The 26,129-nt window shown below is 52.3% G+C and overlaps 2 protein-coding genes across 2 annotated transcripts in view; one reads left to right on the plus strand and one right to left on the minus strand.

The window, feature by feature from the left end:
• Positions 1–8,145, minus strand: part of Mtcl2 (microtubule crosslinking factor 2) — a 68,260-nt gene extending 60,115 nt beyond the window's left edge. The window contains exon 1 of the mRNA XM_034494021.2: positions 7,128–8,145. Coding sequence (XP_034349912.1) covers positions 7,128–7,808 — 681 coding nt within the window. The 5' untranslated portion in view covers positions 7,809–8,145. The remainder of the gene's footprint in view (positions 1–7,127) is intronic.
• Positions 8,146–13,875: 5,730 nt separating this feature from the next.
• Tldc2 (TBC/LysM-associated domain containing 2) lies at positions 13,876–26,103 on the plus strand. Its single transcript, XM_034496171.2, has 7 exons — positions 13,876–14,002; positions 15,788–15,871; positions 17,109–17,255; positions 17,786–17,938; positions 20,353–20,448; positions 23,853–23,926; positions 24,983–26,103. The coding sequence occupies exons 2-7, from the start codon at positions 15,839–15,841 to the stop codon at positions 25,116–25,118; spliced, it is 639 nt and encodes a 212-aa protein (XP_034352062.1). The 5' UTR covers positions 13,876–14,002; positions 15,788–15,838; the 3' UTR covers positions 25,119–26,103.
• Positions 26,104–26,129: the final 26 nt, after the last annotated feature.

Here is a 26,129-nt window from a genome sequence, read left to right on the forward strand (position 1 = left end):
CAACACACACACACACACACACACACACACACACACACACACACTAGCTACCTTTATTCTCATCTGTGGTCCAGGGAGGAGACTCTTTACCACTCTCTTGGATTGAGGCCCCAGGGGCTGTCTTCCACCAGGTTGCAAGCGAGGCACAGGTTTTGGCCATCAGGGGAGGAGTGACTTAGGGTAAGTGAGCTTCCAAGGATCCACAACACAAATGGCTCCACACACCTCCCAGACAGATAGGCACATCCAGAGTGAGGGGCCCAGGGCTCTCAGGGCTCAGACCAGAGCCTGAGGCTGTTGAAGGGTAAGGGTTGAGAACCGGGATGAGTGAAACACAGAGGGGACCAACTCCTCAAACACTGGGCTCCCTCCTGATGCCAGGACATTTTACAGAGCTGAGACTCATGGAGGGAGAACAGGGAGCAAAGTGCAGGCCCAGAGTTGCAGCCCAGGCTCGTTCCAGATCCGTGCTTTCAGTCCTTTTGACGGAGACAAAGGGAGGATGGACAATAGCTTCTACCTCCTCCAACTTCTGCCCCACCTTGGGGCAGCCAGCAAAGGCAGCCACAGTGCTGGCCCCAGGAGTCCCACGTTCCTGCACCAGAGGGGTGTGTACTGACTACAAATGATGTCATGCGTTGGAGGCTGGGGGTTGGCCACAGTTAGAGCCCTGGCTGCCAGCCAGGCATTGGTCTTGAACTTAACTAAGTCCTTTTCTGGAGTGTCCCTCTGCCACAGAGGCTACCTAGAGCCTGGGGTCCCTTCCATCTTCTGTACATAGGACAGTGATGGACTCTCATGTGTCTGAACTCTTATCTCCCCAAGAATCTGAAAGAAAGGGATTGAATTCCCACTATATAGACTGGAAGACTGAGATTCAAAGAGGCAACATGCACAGGAAGGGAAGTGACAAGATGCAGTTTGGCCTCAGACCTGATTCTAAAGATGGAGTGTCCCTTTGGGACCTCACAGTCCTCCTTGCTTCAGCCTTCATTAGCACCCCGAGACAGCAGCAGTTTTGTGCCTAGTGCTAGGGTCACATGGCCCCAGCTCTACCACAATCCAACAAAACTATCTTCCAGCTAGGGGTCTACTGCCCAGGCACCTAGTGCCCTTCTTAAGTACTCCCGACCCCCTATCCCTGACCCCACCCCCTAGTTCCATGACTCTCACACCCATGACTCAACTCTATTCTTTCTTCCCTCTCGCTCTGTCCTTTCCTGACAGGCTCTCATTCTGTAGTACCGGCTGGCCTTGAACTCCTGCCCCCACCTCCTAAGTGCTAGGACTGAGTGTGTGTACCACCACACCTGGCTCCAGCCCTCCCTTTTAAACCTAGCATCCATTTCCAGGGCGGAACCAGAGCTGATCAATTAGGCATACACGTCCACTTAATGAGCCCCTCCAATATGGTAGGCCCTGTTCCAGAAGCTGTGCACAGAGGCAGCCACTCAGGCAAACCCCCAGCTCTGACACCTCCTCCTTCAGGAAGCCCGCTCGGCTGCTCTTGGATGCTTATACCTCTTCTCACTTCCATAAGTTCTAGACTAGACATGGGTACCCTCTACAGATGAGGGCATCATGGCCTCTGTAACTTGCAGCAGAGGGAGACTGGGTAAGCAGGAAATTCCAGAGGGATTAGAAGAGTGACCCTGAGGCACTGTTACTTCTGTGGCAGGCTTGACACATGTCCACTTCCCTTAGCCCCACAGGGCCTGGCTCAGGAGCCTGGGGAGCTTCTCCAGACATGGAGCCCCACAGACTCCACCTGCTGCCCTCCTCAGTTGGGCCCCTGGAACCTCAGATCCAAGCAGTTATAAACTCAGTCCTGACTCCGCTCACAGTCCTAGCAGCACACTAAGAAGCCTTACAAGCAGCTGGAAACAGACAGCCATACACAGTAGCTCCAGGGTGACACTGACCAAGATGTCCTCTGTTTATGTGCGTAGGTGAAATGTCACAGTCAGTGTACAAAGATGTGTGTATATATGAGCATGAATGTCAGGGTGCCCTGGTTAAGCAGACACCATGTCTGACATTTGCATGACTAACCCTGTGTCAGTGCTAATGTGTATGGAGGTTGGGTCCATCCTGCCTGGGAGGGTATCCATCCGAAATCTGTTGAATCTCAGGCCCATGTGCACAAGTTGCTTGCTCTCTGAAAAAGGGGCAGCTCTGGGTACCGAGGTGAGCCAGTGTCTGTGTCACGTGACAAGGATGAGTCTCTGGGATCCTACATGGGATGCTGGTGTGTATGGATAATGTCTGTGTGCATGTATGTGCACACCTTCACATGTACAGTGACTTCCTATGTCTGAGAGAATTTCCAGGCTGTGTGCTGAAAATGTGCTTCCCAGCCTGGAGTCTCCAGCTGGTATGCGTTGGGTTTGGTAGCGTGTGGTATAAAGGGTCTGTCTTTCAGTTTCCATGTGGATCCATAGTGAACGTGCCCAGAGGCTGGCTTCTGGAAGCATACAGTATAAGTGAGTCACTGAATGTATCCATCAGCCAGACACTAGTAGCTGTGGGTTTCTAGGCTTGAGCTCTGAATAAGTGTACATGTGTTTATGTGTACAGGACTGTGTCCAGGGACACAGGCCCGGCCCCTTGTAGAGTCCACTGAGCTTTGTGGTCTCCTCTGGCCACAGCAGCTGCCGCCCACAGTTTCCATCCTGCTGGAGCTGCTCCCCCAACTGCCAAGCCCTGCCCCTCAACCAGAAGCTACAACTCAGGGCAGGAACTAGGGGACTTTGCTGAAATGGTGACAGGCTGGGTCCCTCCTCCTTTGCCTCTTAGGAGCTTTGAAGGACCTGCCTGAGGCTTGCCAGAAGACTTGGGCTGTGTCAGGGGAAGGGAGGGAGGAGGAACGTTAGGAAAGCGTGGTGACTGGGTTGGCAACGGACATGCATCCTCACAATAAAGAGGTTCATGACAATTCAACCCCCGTCTTGCAGGCACGGTCCCCCCAGAGGCACACCCCCACCTACAAGCTTAGATAGATATCAGCCTTTTAGGTTTTTGTTTTTTGAGACTCAGTCTTAATCCAAGCTGGCCTTGAACTCACTACATTGCTGAGGAGAGCCCTCCTCCGCCTCCCAAATGCCAAAATTACAAGCCTGTGCCAGCATTCCTGGCTTATGAGGATCTAGGGATGGAACCCAGGGCTTTGGGCTGAGCAGACACTGCCCCAACTGAGTTTACTTATCATGGCTGCCTACAAATCTTAGCCTGGCACCTGGCTCACAGGATTCCTCTCACCAACCTCTATCCAAGACTAGACATGTAAGTAGCAATCAAAAGCACAATCTCCCTGGTCTACAGAGTGAGTTCCAGGACAGCCAGGGCTACACAGAGAAACCCTGTCTCAAAAAAAAAAACAAAACAAACAAACAAACAAACAAAAAAACAAACAAACAAAAAAGCACAATCTAGCTGGCCACATGGCAGAAGGAACTGGACCAAGATTGAACAGCAAGGTTAGAATGTGGGCTGTACGACAGAATCCTGGAGCCTCCACTTGCCCATCTATACAATGGCAATCACCAGTCAGTAAGGGCTTTTCTCTGGGACCTTGTAAGTGACATCTACGACTCACAGCTGGAAGCCCCAGGTGGAGGTCAACTGCCAACCTGTGCAGTGGGAAATGTGACCTTGCCTTTCTATCCTGCCTGAGGCAGCACTCGATTTATTAAGCCTCAAGGGCTGAGGACACCCACCCTCCCGGCTCCTCCCAGTTCCTCCAGGAATGAACACACAGACATCCTGTCTGCTCATTGGCTCAAAATCCTAACAGTTCCTCACGAGACACAAGGAGATCTCACTTTCAGATGTTTTCTTCACTATTCACATCTCCCCAATTACTGAGAAAATCCTTGGAGAGTGTCCAGGCACACCCCGTCGGCTCCATTATACAAATAAAAACAAAACAAAACCAAGAGCATCTCAGAGAGGCCCAGCCACTTGACCATGACCACACAGCAAAAGTAGAATCAGGGCTCCAAGCCAGATCTTTGAGCTCCAGCACTCTGAGATACCACATGGCACATGGGTAATGGTGAGTGGTCACAGGGACCTTAGACCACTGAGTCAAAGTCAAACACATTTAACCTGGCTGCTCTACAGCTAAAGCCGTATTCCTGGGTCCTGAAAACCTCACTGGATGACCCCCAGACACCTTGACTAGAAGAGACCCAATGTCAGACTGTAGCCATCATGCATACCTCCCCAGTTGCTCCCCAGTGATCACAACCAACACTCAGAACCATTTACATGATACTCCCCACAACCCCTAGGCCTGTATCCAGGCCTCTCCTTGCACAGTTCAAGTGACACCAAGCTCACTACCTTCCCTGGAGAAGTGCTTTCTATCTTACCGTAGGCAGAGGCTTGATGGTCTCCTACCTCTCTACCTTAGGTCCTAGAGCAGGGATTCCCAAGACAGGAGATATGCAATTACCCAAGGGTCCTTCCTGGTTGACAGTTTACCCACACCCCACCTCCTCTAGCACACACACAAATTGGGAGGTGAACCCAACCAGAGCCAGTTGGAGTCGAGAGAAAGCCAGCTGAAGTCTAGGGCATTCCCTGGGCTCCTAAGGTCCGCACACACACTGGGGATTTGGAGTCATTTTCCTTCTAACCCAGTTTCTGTACCTCAGATGTAAAGTGGTTTAGAGAAACAGGAAACACTCAGGAGACTGCTTCTCCCTTACTCCCAGCCCTGGCTGCCTGGAGCAGGTCCCCTTCCTGCTCTGGCTAAGTCAGCCCCTGGCGCTGTGACAAAATAACACCTAGAGTAAGAAGCTGCAACGGGGTGTACAGTCCACACTCCCAGGGATTTCACTCTATCTCCATGAGGGCAGACACTGTGGGAAACAGTCCAGGAGAGCAGAGTGGGTACCGCAGCGAGAGTCAACATGGCTCCCTTCCTCACCTGCCAAACTTCCTTCAGCCTAGAATGTTCTTACTGTAGCTCCTTGTTCAGCCGGCTCCAACATCTCTCAGCTCCTGGCCTCCATGAGTCCTCTGCCCCCTCCCCGGCCACCAAAGCTCACCCTTATCACCAGCCACATTGTGTTTTGTTGTGACTATTGTTTAACTCAGGTCTCACCCAGGCTCTCCCTAGTTCAGTCATCTTCCAAAATCTGCTCTAAGCAGTGAGTGAATGAATGAATGAATGAATGAACGAACACATTTGAGGTCAGGAGGAAGACCCCTGCCTGCTGGCCCAGAATCCACAAAAGCATGTGACAGATGCACAAGGAACCATGTTCTCCATCTTGAGAGCAACAGATCTCAGCCACCGCACCTAAAGTTTCCTACAGTGCCAAATGCTCTAGCCATGTGCACATTTAATCATCAAGGATGATCTGTGTGTACTTGTTTAATTCTTAAGATGAGAAAACTCAAGTCCAAACATGGTAAGTAATGTGCCCGAGATCACACAACCAGGAAGCTACAGATACCGAAGCTGCAGTGGCCTGAAGCTTTTGCACACAGACTCAACTGAATGGATGGCAGAAACTGAGGCTCAGTCTGGCCCTGGAACTGGAACTCAACCGGGTCCTGGTCTCTAGGAGAAGCTGGACTCAACCCTCAGCCTCCTGGGATCACTTTCCCATCTATACACTCACGGCTGGTTTTAGATGGAGTCTGGGGCTCTATCTGATCACTTCCTGGGAGCACAGAAAAAGGGGCAGGATCTGCCCTTTGGTTTGGAAGAAACCAAACCAAGAACTAGTGAGCTGTCCTCATTTGCTCAGGTCCAGGGCTGGAGTAGCTCAGGTTGGGAATTCAGGAAGCCACTAGAAGCATCCCAGGAGGCTGTCTCCATCCTCACCCCCCTCCCTCCACTCTAACTGAAGACTTCAGAAGACTCCACCGGCTAGCTGAACCTCACCTCCCAAATGTCAGCACTGAGTAACGCTTTTGTGAAGACTTATACTCCCATTTACCTGAAAAAGAGTGGAGGCCTGGCCTAGGGAAGGCCCAGGCTACAAACAGGTGGTAAATGATCCTTTGTCAGATAGACCTGTGTCCTCTAGTGAACAGGAGTTTACTGAGAACACGCTGGATAGAGGACTGAAAGGAAACCAAGAGCAACACCCCAACATCCTAAGGAAGAAGAACCCCATCCCACCCCCAGTCCCCAGACAGTAGAAGCAAGAGGCAGTTAAGTGCTGCAGGGTAGACATGTCATTAGAGAGCTGTCAACTCCGTGGCTCCTGGCCAGGCCATCTGGGTGCTGTGCCAGGCTATCAACTGTCAAGTACAGACAATACTGCAGCGTCTTCCAGCAACAGCAGTACAGCCCATGAAGATTCCAGCTTTCCACGCCAAGGTCAAGAAGCCAAGGCAGGACCGTCCCCATAGCTGCCACCATGTCAAGGAACAGGCAGCTAGAGCACGGGCCGCACCTAGGTGCCCAGTGACAGCCGACTGTTTTTCCCAGACAGCTCTCCAGTCCCCCACACAGAGAGGGGATACCCCTAACCAGCAGGGCAGTTTCCCTCTTCCCACAGGGAACACGGGCCAAGTCTGCCCAAGCCACTCTCAGAGGGGACAGAAGACAATATCCTGGGATTGAGGAAGTGGCCTCTGAACCAGTTCTCCCACGACATCATCCTCCCAGGCTGTGGGACCGTTAGACTGGGCGGAAGTGGACTCAAGCCAAGGGGATGTTCCCAGATGTCACGCTTTCAAATTGGATCCGCCCCAAAAGGCAGGCGAGGACAGGCCTGCTGGGGAAGCCCTGGATAAAGACTTAGGATGTGTTCTGCCTCTCCTTGCCAGGGGATAGCCACGGTTTCCCTGGCAGCCCGGCACGAACATTGGTTCCAGAACAGAGAGCCGGGAAGGCCTGCTGACCTGGGGGCGGGGTCCTGGGCAGCTTAAAGTGATGGTCAGCCCTGGCTAACTATCCCCACTCACCCATACGAGCATCCTCTAAAACAGTTTTACCACGGGTGGGAAAGTGCACATCGGGGTCCTTTTGTCCCCAAGAGAAGGTGGGGCACTCTCCCTGCTTGGTCAGCGTTAAAGTGGTCGCCTGTGGCCTCAAACCCTGGAGCCCAGATGACCAGTCCTCCCCCGCCCCTGCGACTCCCCCTTTTCCCCTAGGTCCCCACCTTGAGATAGTCGTTCTCCGAACGCAGCTCTTCCAGCTCCCGCACCAAGCCTCCGGGCCCACAGTCCAGCATCTCCTCGGTGAGGTCGGAGAAAGCTAGCGAGGTGCTGAGTGGCAAGCGGCTGCTGCCCACCGACGACGCAGCCACCGACGGCTCATCCGGCGAGGCGGGCGGCCGCGGAGGTTGCTGCCCCGACGGCGCGGGCTGGGACGGCTGCCCCGTGCGGGTCCCCGCCGGGCCGCCCGCCGCAGACTCGGCGTCGCTGCTCAGCGCCAGCTCCAGGCCCAGCAGGCGCGCCTCCTCCGACGCGCAGTCGGACACCTCGGAGCTGCTGTCCGTGAGGCTGGGCGGCGGCGGCGGCGGGCGGGGCCCGGTACCCGGACGAGGGCGGCCCTTGGCGCGGACCCCCGTGCGCACCCCGGCCACCCGCGGCCCCGCGCCCCGGGCGCCGGGAGCCACCGCGCGCCCCTTCTTGTCGGGCCTCGCCGAGGACGCGGCGCCACAGGCTGTAGCGGCGCCCGGGCCTGTGCCGCGGCGGCCTTTGGCCAGAGACCAGCCGGCCACGTCCTTGGGCCGGGCTGGTGATGGCGCGCGGTGGCTCTTCTTCCTCTCCGCGGCCGGCGCGGGCGCAGACGGGGGGCCGTAGCCCCGCGCCGATGACTCTCCCGCTGGCGCCTCCATCGCGGCCTCCTCGGGTCTCAGGGAGCGGCGCGCATGGCCCGGGAGCGGCCGGCCTGGATGTCCCTGCGGCGGGTGTCGGATGCGCTCCCGCCGTTCAGGCCGCGACTGCGCTCCGGTCTCCTGCGTCCGGGGGCTTCGCTCGGGCCCTGCCCCGCGCCGCGCGGCCTCTCCACCACTGGGTGCTCGCAGCGCGCGGCCCGATCTCCTCCAGGCGCCGCGACTCCGACTCCGGCTCCGCCCGGTGCCCGCCCCCTCCGCCTCGCCGCGCCCCCGGAGCGCGCCCGGACCCCGACTGCAGCCTGCTCGGCGATCGCCGCTTCGGACTCCCAGTCCGGCTGAGGCCAGGGCCCCGGCTCCGCCCGGCGCGGCCCGCCCCCCACGCAGCCCCGCCAGCTCCCCGCCCCGCCGCCTCGGCTCGGGGGCGCGCGGCTCCGCGAACAAAAGGCGGACGCGGCGGGAGCAGCGGGGAGGGACGCGAGCGGGGAGCGAGGGAGGGATCCGCGAAGCAACAGCGACCCCCTCGAGGGTCAGGCGGGCCCGGGCAGCCGCGGCCTCGGCTCGCTCTCGCCTCTCCGGGCCACCAGCCGCTCCGCTGCGGGCTGGGGGATCACACCGGGCCGAGGAGCCTGGAAGCCCGGCGTCGCCGTGGGGGCCTCGTGGACGGCAGGAGAGAATATTTCCCGGCAGAGGCCCCGCGGACCTCAAAGGGCCGGAGCCAGCATCCATGCACACCCAGCACCGCGCCGCGCGCCCCTTGTGGGTGCTGAGCCTGCGCGAACTCCGCCCCCTTTAGCTGGGCATGACAAACGACCCCATCCTATAGAAGCGTAAACTGAACACGACCTGGCACGCGGTCCGCTCTTGGTCTGCGAAGGAAGCAGGATGACGCCTCCGGAGTGTGCTGAATATCTCCTGCCTCGTCTGTCTGTCCGCTGCCCCATAGGGACCGTGGCGCCCCGCGTGCATCCTGGACTTTGCACACCCGAGTCAGCTATGAACCCCAGCATAGTCTTGTCTCCCCGACCCCAATTTCATGATCTTTGCAATTAACTTCAGGCTGTGCCTTGAGGATGCCAGACCATTAGAGGATTGGGGGCCATGTTCTGGGCCTGTTGGGTGCTGGCATGGGCTGAAGACTGTGACCCTAAATACCAACAGGGTCAGCTTGTCTCCACCCCACGGACTCCAAGGCCCTGGTGGGCGAGGTTCCTTTCCTCTTGAGCTACTCAGGCTAACAGTTAATTTCTCAGGGTCCCTTACACCTTCCTCACCTCTGCCCTCTCCTCACTATGCCTAAACTATAGTAAGTTCTTTGGCCCTGGGAAGGCACTCATATCCATGGTGATTGTCCAAACTCTTGCCACCCAGAAGGATAGCCCTTACACACACACACACACACACACACACACACACACACACACACACACACACACTGCAGCCTCTTTTTCTTCCTTTAGATCCTTCTCGGTCTTTCCCCTTCTCCTCCTTTCTCCTTTCTTTTCCACGGGTTCCTCGTTCTCCTCTACCCTCTTCTCTTCCACTTTGGCTCCTCCCCTTTCTCCTACCCCGACCTACTAGGCTACTACGCGGCCAACTGGTTCACGGTCTACTCCTTTTTCTCTTACCCAACCACCATCCACGAATTGAAGTCCAAGCAGGTCTGCCATAGCACCTGGGAAAGGTTGCTGGGCAGTGATTCGGTAACTCTGAGCTAGAGACGCTGGGGGAGCCCTCCTGCACCCAGGCCTCAGGGTCCAGCCCTAGCCAGGTCTAATGTGCCTGTGACAAGTTGATTAGCTTGACTGTCCCTGCTCTTACGGGTTTGTCACAGTGATACAGAGAGGATGTGCAGTTCTTGAAGATTGTTGCCCCCTCTGTGCGTCCCCTCCTGTGTAGAACGTGGGTTTGCTGTGTGTGAGGGTGTGCATGGGACCATCCTCAGTAGAGTAGGCACTAATACAAACCATGCTCCATATTTCAGCAAAGAAGCTCAGAATTCTCCCTACACCCCTCTCTCTCAAGATGGCTTCTCATTAGATTGCCAGGCTGGCCTTGAATTCATGGGCTTAAGCTGTCCAAACAGCTGGGAGTACAAAAGTCTGTCAACTCTTGTCTCAGAAGGATTAAGGAACTTATGTCTGGTTGCATTCTCCAATAAGAAGTACATGGATATATATCCCAACTGCTTTATTATTATTATTATCATCATTGTTATTGTTATTGTTGTTATTATTATTAATGTGCACACACACACACACCACAGTGCACATGTAAAGATCAGAGGACAACTTTCAGGAGTTGGCTGTTCTCCATCTAACCAATACTCTTCTCACAGAGACCCTGGCAATCCCAACAGCCTCAGGGTCTGCTTCCTGCCCTCTAGTCTGGGCAGAAGACCTCTGTGACATGGCATCAGCCAAGCCCTCACTCACGAGTGGTCTCTGTTGCTCCCTCTCTCCATCCATGGAATCCAGTCGCCATGTGAAGAGTAAGGCTAGGCCTCATGGATTGGCCACATGAAGTCAGTCCAGCCAACCCCAGCTCTGGCCCCACTGGCCACCAGACCAGAGGACAAGCTTACAGATGCTTCACTGGCAGCCTCGAGCCACCGCCAGCATGAAGAAGAGAAGTGAGTTCTCGCAGCAGCCCTGCCCCCCAAATTGCAGAATGACTCTTTGAAGTCACCAGGGTTTGCCTACTCCCATTTTTTTTCACACAGCAGTGGGTCACTGGACTGCACATCATACAGCTTGGAAGTAGCCTGGTTCGGTTTGTTTGACCAGAGGCTGACCTATTCTAGAGCCCGCTACTAACTGCTCAACTTAGGCATCCAGTGGGTGCTGTTAAAAAAAAAAAAATCCGATCAAGGAGAAAGCCTTCATCGATGGCTTTAGCGGCAGGTTGTAAGAAAGAAAGAGGATTGCTGAACCAAATGGAAGATCACCTCAGCTCTCTCATTCAAGCTTCCAAACTGACCGACAGGATGGACACCGAGTGGAAGCTAACTCAGTAAAGTGAAGGTTGTTTTCATTATACATATCATGAAAGAAATAAGCCACTGGCTGGCAAATGAAACCTGTGTGAGCAGGGTTATTGGGGAGCCCTCTCTGAGGAAGTGACCTGTATGCAGAGTTAGCCAAAGGGCCTGGGAAGAGAACCTGGGGCAATGTCTCTGGAGGGGGAGAGTGGGACAGGTGTTCAGGGAGGGGCGGTGAGTGTGGCTGGAGGCCCTGCAGGATAAAGGATCGGAAAGCAGGAACCAGGGGCCACAGGCAGCAGATTGGATTGTTCCAGTTGCAGTGACAAACACTAGAAACTGTAAGCAGGGAGTGACTGCATCTAATTTACAACCGGAAGTAGATCCCTATGCTGACAAGAACAGATGCTGGTGGAGCTTAGGGTTGAGGAACATGACTGTGGAGGCTGAGGGGGCCCCGATGCATTAGAAGCCATAGAGAAAAAAAAAAAATGCGTTCTGCTTTGAAGAGCCAGACACTGTTGGCCAGAAGCGAGGACTCAAGTGATGTCAAGGTCATCTCCGGTCACCAGCTTTAGAGGAAGAACAGTGATACCACTGTTCGCTTCAGCAGGAAGGACAGGCTTGGAGGTGTGAAAGGGTAAGGGAGCCTCAGTTCATAGGGGGCAGGGTCAGTTTGAAGCATCTGTGGAGATGTCCAAAGAGAGACCCAGCTGGAAGACGTCGGGCAGGTGCCACACCCACACAAGTTCAGAGGATAGCAGGTATGGCCCAGTGAACACAGGTGTGTCCCTTTCTGGTCCTTTTCTCTTGGTTCTTTTCAACTTGCGTTGCTGAAATCATACAGAATTTTAGATTCTGTGCTTAACAGAGCAGAGGAAACATTCCTCACACATTCCTAAACCCTTTGCAAAAAGCCTCCGTTTTCATGCTTGGAAATAATCCTCAGTGTGAGTGCCCCCCCTTCCCCTCCAGTGGATACATCATTTCCTGAACACGCTGGGCACAGTGTCATAGACCTATGATGCCAACACTTAGGAGTGAAGAAGGAGGATTAAGAGTTTGAGGCAGGGACTGGAGAGATAGTTCAGCAGTTAAGAGCATTTGTTGCTTATGGAGAGGACCCAGGTTCCATTCCCTGTACTCACGTGGTGACTCACAACCGAGGGATCGGATACCTCTTCTGAGCTGCTGGGCATCAGGAACACCTATGTATAGGCAGAGACAAGCAGGTAAAATGCTCGTACATATAAAATAACTCCTCCCCCAAATCTGAGGCAACACAGTGGAGGCTAGGTCAACCTTGAGAAACCCCCTCTCAAGAAATCAGAGACGTGGGGAGTATAGGATGCTTGCTTAGCACGCTAAGCCCTGGGTTCAATTCTCAGCACCATACACAACAAAAGTCATTCCTGGGGGTGACGGTGGTGTTCTGAAGGGGATCACTCAAGGTCTGGTGGCAGAGAAAGGTGAAGAGAGCTGCATGGCAGAACAGAGCTGCTAGGCCCTTGGCACCTGGAATCCAACATCTCTGAAGGGTCTGTAACCTGGCAAGGGGGTGTTCCTGTCAGATCACATACCGAATCTTCAGGACATGAGGACACAGAATGGGACAGCCAGGCAAAACTCAGTGGTCTCTCAGAGTGCTTGGTGGTCAGGTATTAAATGTAGGGGAAAGGGGCCTGCACAAGGCAGTGGGTAAGTCAGGTATAGTGGCACATGCCTTTAACCATCCCAGCTAGGGAAACAGAGGCAGGAGGATCTCTGAGATTTTGAGGCTAGCCTGGTCTACATAGCTAGTTCCAGGTCAGCCAGACTACATAGTGAAACTCTGTCTCAAAAAAAAATTTTTTTAAAGGGGGGCTGGAGAGATATCTTGAGGGTTGAGGGCTCTGACTGTTCTTTCAGAGGACGCAGGTTCAAATCCCAGCACCCACATGGTTGCTCACAATTGTCCGTAACTCCAAGATCTGACACCATCACACAGACACGCATGCAGGCAAAACACCAATGCACATAAAATGGAAATAAGTAAATTATTAAAATCAATTTTTTAAAAATGAAAGAAAGAAGTAGAGGAGAGGGGAGGAGGAAGCACCAGGCCTGTGACCCTGAGCTGTTTATAGCTCAAACACCCATTGCAACAGCCATGTTTGAGGTGACAACAGGACCCTTCATTTTCCTGTTTTCCCTATAATACAAGTCCCGAGGCATCCCATGCTTCCTGGAGGGAATGTTCCTCAGGTCACCTGGCCTTGAAGCCCGAGTCATCTGATGGCCATCAGGACAGTCTTCTAGCTGTGTGGACACAGACTGAGCCATCATGTGAGTGAGCTCATTTTTCTGGCCTGTTTTTCAGGGACTCCTGGCCCTATGGTGCCGCTCATTTTGAAGCCCCCTCCAAGTCTGAGTCCTGTGATTAAAAAAATATAGTAGTCCTCACGGTCCTACTGCGAGCCACAGATAGAGAAGTAACCCCACTGGTAGGGTGCCCACTGTGTGCCAGACACTGGGCTTCCTGTGAGAGTCTTTGCCAAATGTACCCAGGCCAATGAAGAAAGTGTTTATCCCACCTGGGGTCAGGGAAGTTGGGGTAGAGTTTACAGCTTGTATGTGATTGGTGGAGAACCCGCAGTACAGCCCTTTCTTGTGTGTGATTGGTGGAGAACCCGCAGTACAGCCCTTTCTTGTGTGTGATTGGTGGAGAACCCGCAGTATAGCCCTTTCTTGTGTTATTTGCATGGCACAGGTTCTAACCTTAAGTGAGAGGACTGACCTGCAGTGGGTATCAGTAAACAAGCGGTACTTACTTAGGCGCCAGAGAGAAGCACATTGGCGGCACAGAGCCTGCTATCTCTCCCATCTTTCGGCTGATGGCAACAGAACTAGGGACCTGGGGGGGCAGCAAGGTCTTGTTCCTGTGTTTGTGGGATTTGAGTTTCTGATGTAGGGTAATCATTGGTGCCTTCCCAATTGGAACTGGCCTGGCATGGGGCCAGAGCTGCTGCCTCAGGGCAGGTATAAGAGGCAGGGAGGGAGAAGGGCTGGAGCCAGGGCGGGACAGAGACACCAATCACACACAGAGGACAAGAGTTGGGACCCAAGTCACTGTACCCAGACAGCCAGGTGGACAGGCCATTTTAGGTGTGGCCTTCTCTTTGAGGGAATCATAGAGACCATCAGTGGATGAGCAGAAGGGTCATCAGAGGTTGTTGGGGTGAGTACCTTCAGTCACCTTCTTCCTAGCTCCCTCCCACCCTTCCCTTCCCCCACTGCCCCTCACCCTGGATTTGACTGAGGCTCCGAGTGGAGGCCAAGTGGCCTCTTGTCAGGAGTTGAACACTGGATCTCTCCAAGAGGTGGGTGTGACAAACCCTGGCATTTATCCAATTGCATCAAAGGTCAGGTGCTACAGCTTACCACACAAAATTGAACACAGGAGAGGGAGGATGTAGGCTAGGCATCCAAGGTTGCAAAACCAAGTAAGGGATCCCTCTCCCTCTCTCTCTCTCTCTCTCCCTCTCCCTTTCCCTCTCCCTCTCCCTCTCCCTCTCCCTCTCCCTCTCCCTCCCCCTCCCCCCCTCCCTCTCCCTCTTCCTCTCCCTCCCCCATCCCCTGCCTCCCCTCCCCCATCCCCTCTCTCCCAATCCCCTCCATGCCTCTTCTTTTTCCCAGGGCCGTGTACACACTGGGGCTAAGCTACCCTGGAGGGGAGGGGCCTGTGTTGGGTTGGGGGGGGGTATGTGTGTGGGGCAGTGTGATTTGCCACTACTACTGAGCTACATCCTGGGTTCTTTCTCTCCCTTCTATTCCTTTCCTTCGTTTCCTTTTCATCTTCCCCTCTACTTCCTTCTTTCTTTACCCCTTTCCCTCCCCTTCCCTTTCTTTCTCTTTATACTAGAGGTTGCATCCAGTGCCTCACACTTGCTAGGCAAGCAATCCCTACTGAACTACACACCCCTAGGCAAAACTGTGTCTTCAAAGGGTCAGTTCTTTTGGTCTGGGCATGCCTCTTCAGGCTTGTGCTATAGCACACTCATTGGCTTTGACAGGGACGTGAATTGTAGGCGTCAGTTCTGGAAAGCATTCTGAGAACTCTGGTCCTGTGTGTTAACTGTTAGAGAGAGGGGTAGTGAGGTGACTCAGTGGGTGACACAAGCCCGATGACCTGAGTTCAGGTCTTAGAGCCCACATAAAGGTGGGAGGAGAAAGCTGATTTCCAAGTTTCCCTCTGGCCTCCATACATGTGCCTTGATCCATGCCCACAAATACATATACACACAATATATACACACAATATATATACACATGATATGTACACACAATATATATACACAATATATATACACATGATATGTACACACAATATATACATACAATATATACATACGATATATACACATGATATGTATACACAATATATACACACAATATATACATACAATATATACACACTATATGTACACACAATATATACACACAATATTTTTTTGTTTTTGTTTTTGAGACAGAGTCTCACTGTTTAGCTCTGGCTGACCTAAAGACCAGGCTGGCTTTGTTGCAGAGATCCACCTGCCTCTGTCTCCCAAGTACTGGCATTAAATGTGTGCACCACTATGCCTGGCTTATGATAAATTTTGAATGTTACACAATGGGAAATCGAGGCTTGGGGTGCAAATGGCAAATCGACTTATTCTCAGTCACTTATGGAACCTGTGGTCTTGGATCCCTAGTGTGGATGTTAGGTGTCCTACAAGAGAACCAATGTTCCCAGGCCAGACTTCTGGAAAAGGCACTGAAGTGGCCGGAATTTACTGTGTGTAGCTAACATGTGCTAGCTGCTAGCTGCACATGCGAGCTTGAGTGCCGAGGTGCTCACAGACCCACCCCGTGGCCGCTTGGCCTGGGGATCACAGGTGAGAGGGAGCAAAGGGCACCTGGGTAGGCATGGGTCCAGTGGGGTGTGCCCAGGTACCTCCTCACTGACGGTGTTGTCTTGCAGCATTTCCTCTGCCAGGCCCAAGGACTACACCCTGTCCTAAGCTGAGACAGAATGAAAGGCCGGCAATGGCGGTACACGCAGCTGGTAAGGCCTGGTGCAAGCTGGGGGTTCACTTGGGAAGGCGATGAGCTCTTTAGCAGGGAGAGGCCTGGGCTAGGGTGGAGGGATGTGTGTGTGTGTGTGTGTGTGTGTGTGTGTGTGTGTGTCTGTCTGTCTGTCTGTCTGCCTGCCTGCCTGTGTGTTTATGCCTGCCTGTGTGTTTATCCCTCTTAAGTCCTTCCCACTTGGCTGGGGCTTTAAAGGAGGGTCTGATGGAGGACCTAGGGCATCCCCAAGGTCCTGACCCCCTCCTCCGGAGATAGACCACAGTTGCTGTCCCTTTGGGGGATTTATTCCATTATGAGGATCCCTCCAGGTCTGAGCCTGAGTAATGGAGAGGGCAAGGAAGGGGCATATTAGGTATTTCCATCTCAGACAGGAGTCTCCTATGATGAGCCTGATGTTACTGTGTACGGGCCTGCTCACGTGTGTGAGCGCCCACTCGAACACACCATGGTAGAGTATGGAAGCTCAGTTAAATGAATGAGCATGGAGTCCCAGCAGCAGCCCTGTCCACTGATACCACACATATGTATATAACTCCAGCTTGCCCTCAAAGCTCACTGACAGCAGACACGCCAACCTGCCCACACACATGCCTCTATTTCAAGCAGCATACAACTCGTGTGGGCGAGCACACATTTTGTGGAGAGCTAGGTGTGACAGCACTCTTTCTGCACTGACTGTAAGTGAGCCCCAGGGCTTTCCTGTACAGTGCAGAAAACAGCAGCACCTTCTCAGGATACAGGGAGAGAATTCAAAAGACATCAATAACAGCAGGCTATCCACACGGGCCTTGTCGTACAGATCTGAATGATGCCAATGTCAGGCATTCTTGTGGTGAGTATTGTAGCCACTGTTTCCCATCCTAACACACACTACTGTAGCAGAGCTGGACACCACCTGCCTTACTATCCTCTTCCAGGCTTAAAGCTTGGAGCCTGGTGTTTACCTGGGGCTAGAGCAAACTGGAAACAGACTTTTATTCCCCTGAGTGGCACTGGGCAGGCCTTTCCTTCACTAGCAGTGGCTAGCCAGGAGAGAGCATTTTGGAGGCAGGGACAGCGTCTTGCTTGCGGTGGGTGCTTCCCAGCTGCTTTGGCTAGGCTAGGATTGCAGGGGCCTGGCAGGGGACAAGACGATCCTAGCCTTTGAGCTTGGGATATGGTGACAGCTGGTGCCCGTGTCCTTCGACCTACCAAGCTTCTTTGTATCTTTACAGCCCACAGAGATGGAGGACACACTCTCTGGGGAGGAAGGTGAGGAGGAGGAAGAGGAGGAGCCAGCCCCAGCCCCAGCTTCCCAGGACCCTGTGGAGCCTCAGCTGACAGAAGCCAGCCAGGTCCTAGGTGCCTCAGAGATTAAGCAGGTTTGGGCACATTCTGTGTAGTAGGACTTCAACCCCGAAGTCTTCTTCCCTATGCCAGCCACACCCAGGGGTGCTGAAATCACAGCTGCAATGTCCCTAGCTAAATGTCACATTGAATCAATCATGCTTTCTCCCTAAACTTCCCTGTCCTCTCTAGTCACACACTAGTACCATCCTTTTCACTGGGTAGAATTGGGGAATCTAGCAAGGGTGACATGGATCCTAGGGACTAAAGCCAGGGCTGGGGTGGAGCCGACACTTAGGAAAGGGAGTATCAGGAGAGGGGATTCTGTCTTTCATCTATCCTCTAAAGACCAAGTGACCAAGGTGAGTTCCCAGAGATCTGCCCTGGGTTGGAATCCAGTCTCCGACATCTATTCTCCATCTCCCTGAACCTCAGTTTTCATATCTATAAAATGGGAACAAAAATTAGCTAATGGACATGGAGCCTCTGGGCAGAGTGAAGGCTGAGTGGTGGGAGGAGAGAAGATGGAAGCAATCCCTTCACTCAGCTCTAGCTCTGCCTCTAGCTCAGCCTCCACCTGCCCCCAAGAGTCACTGGCCACCCCTGGAGTCTAGTCTTCTGCACGTCAAGGGATGGCTTCAGTCTGCGGAGACTATACCGACAGATGGAGGGTCACAGTGGGCCAGTACTGCTGCTGCTGAGAGATCAGGATGGACAGGTGAGCTGGGCCAGGGAATGGGGGCTCCCAGAAAGACCGGGGGAGGGTAAAAAAGCAAGAAAGCAGAGATGACAGACAACATCACCTTTAAGGGATACAGATAATGGCACTGAGACCGGTCGCACTAGGAGCCAGGCCGTAATAGAGAAGAACAGGATCAAGCCAGAAATGGTCCAGCACTCTTAGGGTTAATAGTCTAATTTTGTGTGTGTGTGTGTGTGTGTGTGTTGGCCGTGGAGTTGGGGATACTGAGCAATTAACCACTGACACCACGCACTATAGACACTCTTATATTTGCAAGCACAAAACCATGGGTGGGTTGTTTTGATTTATTTTATTTTGAGACAGGGTCTCACGCACTAAGACACAAGCTGGTTCAGAACCCTGTATGTAGCCTATGCTGATGTTGAACTGCAAATCCTCCTGCCTGCCCTAGTCTCTCCAGTGCTGAGTAGAAGCAGATGTACCACCTCTGGCTCTTACAGGAGGGTTTCAGGAAGGAAGTCTATATCTAAATGATGGGTGCATATTTTGAAAATATCCCCAGTTAGTTAGGGGAAAATGGATTGTAGGAAATCAGAGGCGACAGTGGAGGCAGTTCTTAAATGCCACAGAGGAACTTCAGCAGCTATGCCTAAACTCTATGTGGTCACTCAAACAGTAGAATTTCTGTCAGATTCTCCATGCAGAAGGTGGGCAGGATTGCAAGCTGGTTTTAAATGTTCTTCTGCAAAAGAAACATACCAGAGTTGGAAGAGATCTCAGGGGGCTCCAAATAGACAGGAGAGTCTATTTGGGAAGACTTCTTGCTTGAGAGCCAAGACACCCTGTTTGTACAGAGCCCTTCTGTGGCATAGACTATGCTCTAGGAGAAGTTTCTTTTAGCATTAACCCTAAATCCTGCACCCCAGCACCCCTCCATGCAGCACTGTGAGGACCCACACCCCAATTCCAATTTCCATCCCACAGAAGGAAGATGGCTGTATCAGTCACACAGTTAGCAGGCAGGAGAGAAGCAAGGCGCAGAGCCACGGCTATCCAACGTGTTGCTTTCTCTTTAAAGCAGGATGTGAGGCACATTCTTGAGCTAATCAGGGACATTTGAATACACAATGATACAAATAGATAATACCAGAATTGTTCTTGGGCATGATACTAGCACTGGGCTTATATAACAGCAAGCCCCATTCTTCAGAGCTGGTGGATTAGGAGTGAGGGGTCATAGTATATCATAGTCAAGTGGGCCTGAGAAATAAAAAGAGAGAAAGCCAGTATGGGAAGTAGAGCAAACTTCCTGTTAGGTCTAAGGTGGAAGGAATCTGTACTTGTTTTGACCTTTAAGTACTACTAGTAATAATAATAATAATAATAATAATAATAATAATAATAATAATAATAATAATTTTTTGATGGTTCAAAGGGGTTGAACCTAGGCCCTGTGTGCTAGGCAAGTGCTCTACCATCTGAGCTCTACCCCCAGCCCTGGGCTTTTCTGTACATTTGAAATTGGTGGAGAAAGGAGCGAGGAAAAAGCTTATGTGTAGGCTGTCAGTGTGCAGAAAAATCTGTGCTCTAGCATTGAACAGGTACCAGGAGGAAGCCATCCACAAAGCTACATACATCACCTTGGGGAGGATGAGGGGGGTTTGATGGTGGCTTTTTTCTGTAATTTCCAGCTCTTCTAGAAGCATTCCTCATATGAAGTAAATATATCTGGAGCTAAAGCAAAAGTTCTGTCAGTAAAGTGTTTGCCACGCAAGCATCAGGACCTGAGTTCAATTCCTAGCCAGGTGTGGCAGTACACGTCTGTAATCCACAGGGGGCAGGCACAGGAGGATCCTGGCTAACCAGTCCCATTGGTCAGCTCCAGTGTTAGTGAGAGCCTGTCTCAAAACATGAGGTCGAAAGCAATAGAGGGAGGTACCCCATATTGGCCTCTGGCTTCCATATGCATGAGAACACACACGTGTGTGTGCATGTATGTTCATGTGCATGCATGAGCATGTGTGTGTATACCTTTGCACACACAGGAACACATTGGCATTCATACAATACACACAGACACACAAAATATATTTAAGAAAAGGGAGGCCAGACATATTACATGCCTGTAAAGGCTCTCATGGAAGTAAGTTCTGGGTTAGCCTGGGCTACACAGCAGGACCCTGAAAAGACACAGATACTTAGACCGATAGAACAGAGTGCAGCAGTTGGGGTTGGGGGAGTCATGACAACTCAGGGAAGGCAGGAGAGTGTGGGACAGAGGGTAGCCTGGTGGCCTTGGAGCAGCTGTATCTTCATCTTTGCATCCAACTCCCCAGGAGTCCCGGAGGCTGAGCGTGCATTTCGAAGCCTGGTGAATGAGCAGCTGGTGGACTCCGAACTCCTTTCTTGCCATTTTCTCTGTTTTCCAGATGTTTGGTGCCTTCTCCTCCTCAGCGCTCCGACTCAGCAAAGGCTTCTATGGTACCGGAGAGACATTCCTCTTCTCCTTTTCGCCACAGCTAAAGGTGAGGCTCAACCTTCTGACACGGAGGAAGGCTATGACAGGTCACAGCTCTGGGGAGTCCCCATGCTGGGCTGCCTCCTGTCCACTTCTCCACAGGGCGATGGTAGGCATGGCAGTGCCCTCAGCTGACCATCAAGATCTCCAGAAACCATGAACTCATGAAGTGAGGGAAGAAGGTTACTCTGGAAAGGACCGGATGGGTTCAAGTGTGATAGACCTGAGGTGGGGTGGGAGGGGTGGATGCATACAATGGATGCATATGAAGGTTGAGGAGAAAGAGTCACACAGTACCTGCACGTGAGAAAGGGAGCCCCAGAGAGCACTAATGGCCTGAAGAGGCCATCTCTGCTCTGTCCATTTTTCATTGAGGTACAGCTCTTCCCTGGCCAGGCTTGTACCAGAGCAGCCAGTGTTCTCAGACCAGTTCTTGGCAGGCCGCATTCACAGCGAATAATGGGAAAGGGGTGGGTGGGAGTAGAAACACCAAGTGGACCACAGAGCCTAGGCCGGGCAGAGGGCCAGCAAAGCCAGAAGGGATGAAGGGTGAACAAAGGGAGGTCGAAGGGGAGCAGGTCTCCTTGAGGTCAAATACTTGGAGCAGTGGCAGCAGCTGAGCAATGTGTACAACAGGAAGGAGCAGGTAGATGGAGGGCCGTTCAAAATACACTGGAGGAGCTTCCTGCACCCCTCACTAAGGACATGTGCGGGATGTGACCCTGAAGACAGTGTCTGGGAACTGCAATCGAGGAGGAAAGGGCGAGGAGATGGGTGGATGGACCCTCAGCGTTCATGAGGGAGGTGGGAAGGAAGGGGGCGAGTGACTGGGTGCTCAGGTCCACCACAGGATGAGAGCTCAGTGACAGGCACGGGTGAGTGAGACCTCAGAGGACACCAGCTGCTGAAGAGCTGGAGTTTCTGAAGAAGGGAGATGGAGGCCCCAAACATCTTCTGACTTGGCTGCCTGCAGCTGCCGAGTGCTGCACACCAGGCAGAGCACACACAACTTTTATTACAAACAGCCACAGTGGTAACACAGGCCTGCACTCACCATCTCACAGAACAGCTCAATCACTGCGAAAATCCCACCGGTGTACGATGCTGTCCTCGCCTCAGCTTACAGATGAGGGAATCGAGGTACAAAGTGGTTGGGGATACGCCCAACTCAGTCCGTGGTGAAGGGAGATGTGCAAACCAACCCCGAGTCTCCACAGGCAGGCAGGCACTGTGGGGGCAGAGGACATGAGGGGAAGGTTACACAGGCAGGAACCAGAAAGGCGGATGGGTCAGTGTGTGACGTAGAACGTGGAATTGCTTAGTGTGCCCTTGAAGACGAGTTGTTCACATTCTGTGAAATGGATGGAGAGCTAGTTGTGGGTGCTTTTGTTTGTTATTAGAGGTCCCCCTTCCGACACACAGACACCGGTAAATACACTCTGCCACACAGTCATCTAGTCTCCCACCAAGATGGCCAAATGGGTATGAATGACCTTGATAACAACAGAATATACCTGCTCTGTTGCACTGCCTCTGTCAGTGGCAAGCAACCTTTCCTTCTTGGGAGAAAGGCAAAGGCGTCCGTCCCTAAGACTGTAGGTTGGTCATCCACACCTTCCTTCCTGCAGCTCATATTAAAAACCCAAAGCTCTAGAATCTTCTTCTTGAACCAACAACGTCTTGTTGGAGCCTTCTGCTGCTTACTATGATCAGAGCTGAGGATTTGGTTCTTATCTTTGATTACTGTCTATAGCCATGTACCGATGGCTCTTCCCCAGCCTCTCTCTAATATTGGTTGTTTATTTTTTTTCCCTCAATCTGCTCAAGCAGTGCTGGGCCTGTATTTTTGCCTTCCAGTTTAGGCCAGTTCTCTGTTCCTGTCTGTCTTCAGACACACCAGAAGAGGGCATCGGGTCCCATTACAGATGGTTGTGAGCCACCATGTGGTTGCTGGGAATTGAACTCAGGACCTCTGGAAGAGCAGTCAGTGCTCTTAATTGCTGAGCCATCGCTCCAGCCCATTTCTTAGTTCTTTATCTGCCTTCTCCCTACATGTGTACTGTTTTGTTCATTGTGTTTACTGTTCTAGCCAATGCCTAACCGTGCTTGGTGGTGTAAGTACTAAACAAAATTAATTCCATGAAATCCATTACTTCCAGGGGTCACTGTCACCCCAGCCTGTTATTACAGAATCTCATAGTTTGGAAAGCTTGATCCTTGCTTGTGTCTTGGAGCTCTTTATGAGTTCCCAGAACTTGTACAAGTAACTGCTACTCCAAGTAACATCTCCGACTTTGTCTTAGTTTCTTCCGCAGCAATGTTTATCTTGCTCTTTCAAATCAGGAGGATGTGTCCTTGAAGATAGTGCAGAAATGCTAAAGAAGCGGTCTTTGTGTGCTCACTTGTTAGCTTTGTCTTGTCCCTTTGCAGCCTGGCCTTTATCATTCTATTCTTTGGGGGCTGAGGGTGTTGTTCCTAGCAGTTAGGACATCTAATTACAGGAAGCAACATACTTTACTTTGGGGCCCTTTAAAAGCAACTTTATTGCCTATTTTGGCTCTTTCGTCTTCACCCTTTTAATACATGAGTGTGGCAAGGCATCCGGCAGTTCTGGAATTGCATTGCGGTAGGGGAGACAAGGGTAGGCGCACTACTGCACAAATGGAGCTGTCTCAGAGGGGGTAGATGCCTAGGGAAACCAAGCAGGGGCTCTCTGCAAAGACACTCAGGCTGTGGGGTAAGAAGTAACCCTTGAGGACAGGGTTGGCGGGTGCTGAGGTAGGAAAGCCCTAAGGCATGAGTGCGGCTCAGGTGCAGTAAGGGGAGGAGAGGGCACGGAGAAAAGCAGGGGTGGGGGCAAGTGCACGCTGGCTGGAAGGTTGGATTCTGTCTCCTTCACAATGGAGGGCACCAGAAGGCTTTAGGTAGTAGACATACAGTGTGATTTAAAGTTGGTGGGCCATGCGGGTCACTATGGAGAGGGCTGTGGAAAGTACATCGTGGGAGATCAGGAGGAGGTTGTGACCCAGATGGTGGGATGGAAATTCACAGGAGGTCATGGGGAGTCTTAAGGGCCTGTAGGTCATGTGATAGGTTGGTTGAGTGGCAGTTCCATCCCAGCTTCGGGCCTGGTTGTCTCCCTCTTTCTAGCTTTGAAAGCAGGAAGTCTCAGAGGTTTGCATTATTGCTAGCGTTTATTCGGTGCTGTTAGGATGTAGGGAATCTGAGGCAGAGGGCATAAGGGGTGAAGTCCAAGGAAATGGAAATCTTCAGGTCTGGGAGCCCAGTCTTTCCTGGTAGTCACTGGGCCCAGAAGCCTCCAGTCCCTGCGCAACACTGCCACCATGTGGCTTGAAGTCAGACTGCAGTGACAACAACACTCAGGTGACCCCGCGTTTCCTTTTCACTCAGGTCTTTAAGTGGACAGGACACAACTCTTTTTTTGTGAAAGGAGACCTGGACTCACTCATGATGGGCAGTGGAAGGTGCGTGTCTCTGTCCCCCACATCTTGGGATGGCCTGTGTCCCTCTCCCAAGGGTGCTTGCTGCAGGTGGAATGGGCAGGCTGTCTTCTTCTCAGGTGGACTGCAGTGCCCTCTGCCATCAGGACTACAGCCCATCCCCAGAGGGCCACACTCAACCAGGCCATCTCCAGAGGGCCTCATGCTTAGTGACATTAGTCTGAAGTGACTGGAAACGTCCACATGGATGTAGGGTCACAAGATGGGGAAGCCCCAGCGTCCCCTGTGGCTCATTAAAAGATGTATGTGCATCTGGCTAAGAACACAGCCTGTGCATGGGACAGGAGTGGGAGTTAGGAAAAAACAAAGGAAGGGCATTCTCACCCTGGTATGACCCTTACATGGAAACAAGTTAAGTTGTACCCTGAAGGTAAAGTAACAGCATTCCTCTATCAGCTAAGCCCCTTGGAGGGGCAGCAGGACACAGGGCACATTGGCCATTACTGATTACTGATCCATTTCCTGCTTCCAGCCCAGGTTCTCTTTCAAATGTAAAAATGAGAATATTCTAAAACTGGGTTGAGGTGATGGCTGTGCCACTGTATGCAATCATTAAAAGCAATGGATTGTTTTTTTAAAATGCCCTGAACGCTGTAGAGCACATGAGGAGGCTCCAAATCCTGATAAACTGGTGTAAGGGATGATGGATGCAGCCATGATGGAGGGAACTGCATCGGTCCTGTGATGATAGCAGTCAGTCACAGGGGCCTAGCATGTGCCACAGCCGTGCCAAGATTTCCCCAGTGTGTGTGTGTGTGTGCAATGCATGTGTGTGCACAATGCATGCACATGCATATGGAGAACTGAGGTTGACACCGGGTAACCACCATGGTCCATTTCCACGCTATCATTGAAGCTGGCGAGGCCTCACCAGCTGCCCTTGCCCTCCCTGTGCTAGGTCTGCAGAAGCATGTGACTGGCCTGGCTTTTTATGTTGGTGCAGGGGGCAGGTCCTTGCGCTGTGTAGCAGATATTGTTCCTACAGAGCTATCTCCACAGCCCGTTCCCTCTTCTCTTCAGTGGCCAGTTTGGGCTGTGGCTGGACGGAGACTTGAACCATGGTGGAAGCTACCCCTGTGCTACCTTTAACAATGAAGTGCTGGCCCGGCGGGAGCAGTTCTGCATCAAGGAGCTGGAGGCCTGGGTTCTGAGCTGACACCTCCCAGGACCACTCACACAGGGCAACCATTCTGCCCAACTCAGGATGGGGAAGAAGCCTCATGAGGACTGTGGCTTTCAGCCAGCCTCCTTATGGCTTCAAAACCCAAGGACAGGGGCAGCCACTGTCCTTCAGCAGAGCTGATTATAAGGTGTGAAAGACACTGACAGAAGCAGCTTTATAGGATTTGACAATCCCTAGAAGACCAAAAAGCAAAACAAAACAGATAAAAAAAAAATCCTACCCCCTCCCATAACATCTTCATATTCTTTCAGTCAAGTCGGGTGTGTACACGCATTCACCAAAAGCATGCACGCACGCGTGCGCGCGTGCACACACACACACTCAAATGTGCACACTTCTTTCGTGTTTTAGATTCATTTTACTTGAAGAATTCTGTTGAACCCAGAAGTCTGGGCTCCGCTTCTAAAAACTGATTAAAGAGAAACATCAGTTACTCCTGCCTGTTGTCTCTTCCAAGAGAAGAGACCAAAGGGTGGGGTTGAAGGCCAGCCAGGGGTCAGGTGGTCACACATCTGTCACTGGATCTCGATGGGAGAGACACAGAGCTGCCTTTGAACAATATGTAGATTTGGGCAAAGCAGATGAACCTTTGCAGACAGAACCAGAGGGGCTTGAGAGGAAAAAGCCCGTTTTCAGGCAAAGAGCCTTTGAGGGAGGCCCCATCACCTTTTCCACTCATGGTCTGCCTCCTGCTGGAAAAAGCCATGTCCTGCTCTTATTTTGTGAGGAAAACCGAGTACCTGGGACCTTGTCAATAGCACTGTCTTGCGGCCCCCACACAGTGCTGTGACAGCAAGAAGCATGTATGTGGGCCCTACAGAAAATGCATTCCTTTCACAGGAATCCAAACCAGGCATGCAGGGTATGAGGAGACGGTGATTAAGGAGCTTGCCTCTAGTTTCAGGATAGAAATACACCCATGGACGCTTTATTGCAGCTGTCCCCCTTACCCAACTGAACTCACCATCTCTAAACCCGTGGTTC

This window comes from Arvicanthis niloticus, chromosome 2 (assembly GCF_011762505.2).
Source record: "Arvicanthis niloticus isolate mArvNil1 chromosome 2, mArvNil1.pat.X, whole genome shotgun sequence".
Taxonomy (NCBI): Eukaryota; Metazoa; Chordata; class Mammalia; order Rodentia; family Muridae; genus Arvicanthis; species Arvicanthis niloticus.

Excerpts from the sequence above, each read along its gene's own strand:
- Tldc2 (XM_034496171.2), top strand. The coding sequence starts at position 15,839 with ATGAAAGGCCGGCAATGGCGGTACACGCAGCTG. Across the intron at positions 15,872-17,108 it reads AATGGCGGTACACGCAGCTG|CCCACAGAGATGGAGGACAC; the intron begins GTAAGGCCTGGT and ends GTATCTTTACAG. Across the intron at positions 17,939-20,352 it reads TGAGAGATCAGGATGGACAG|ATGTTTGGTGCCTTCTCCTC; the intron begins GTGAGCTGGGCC and ends TCTGTTTTCCAG.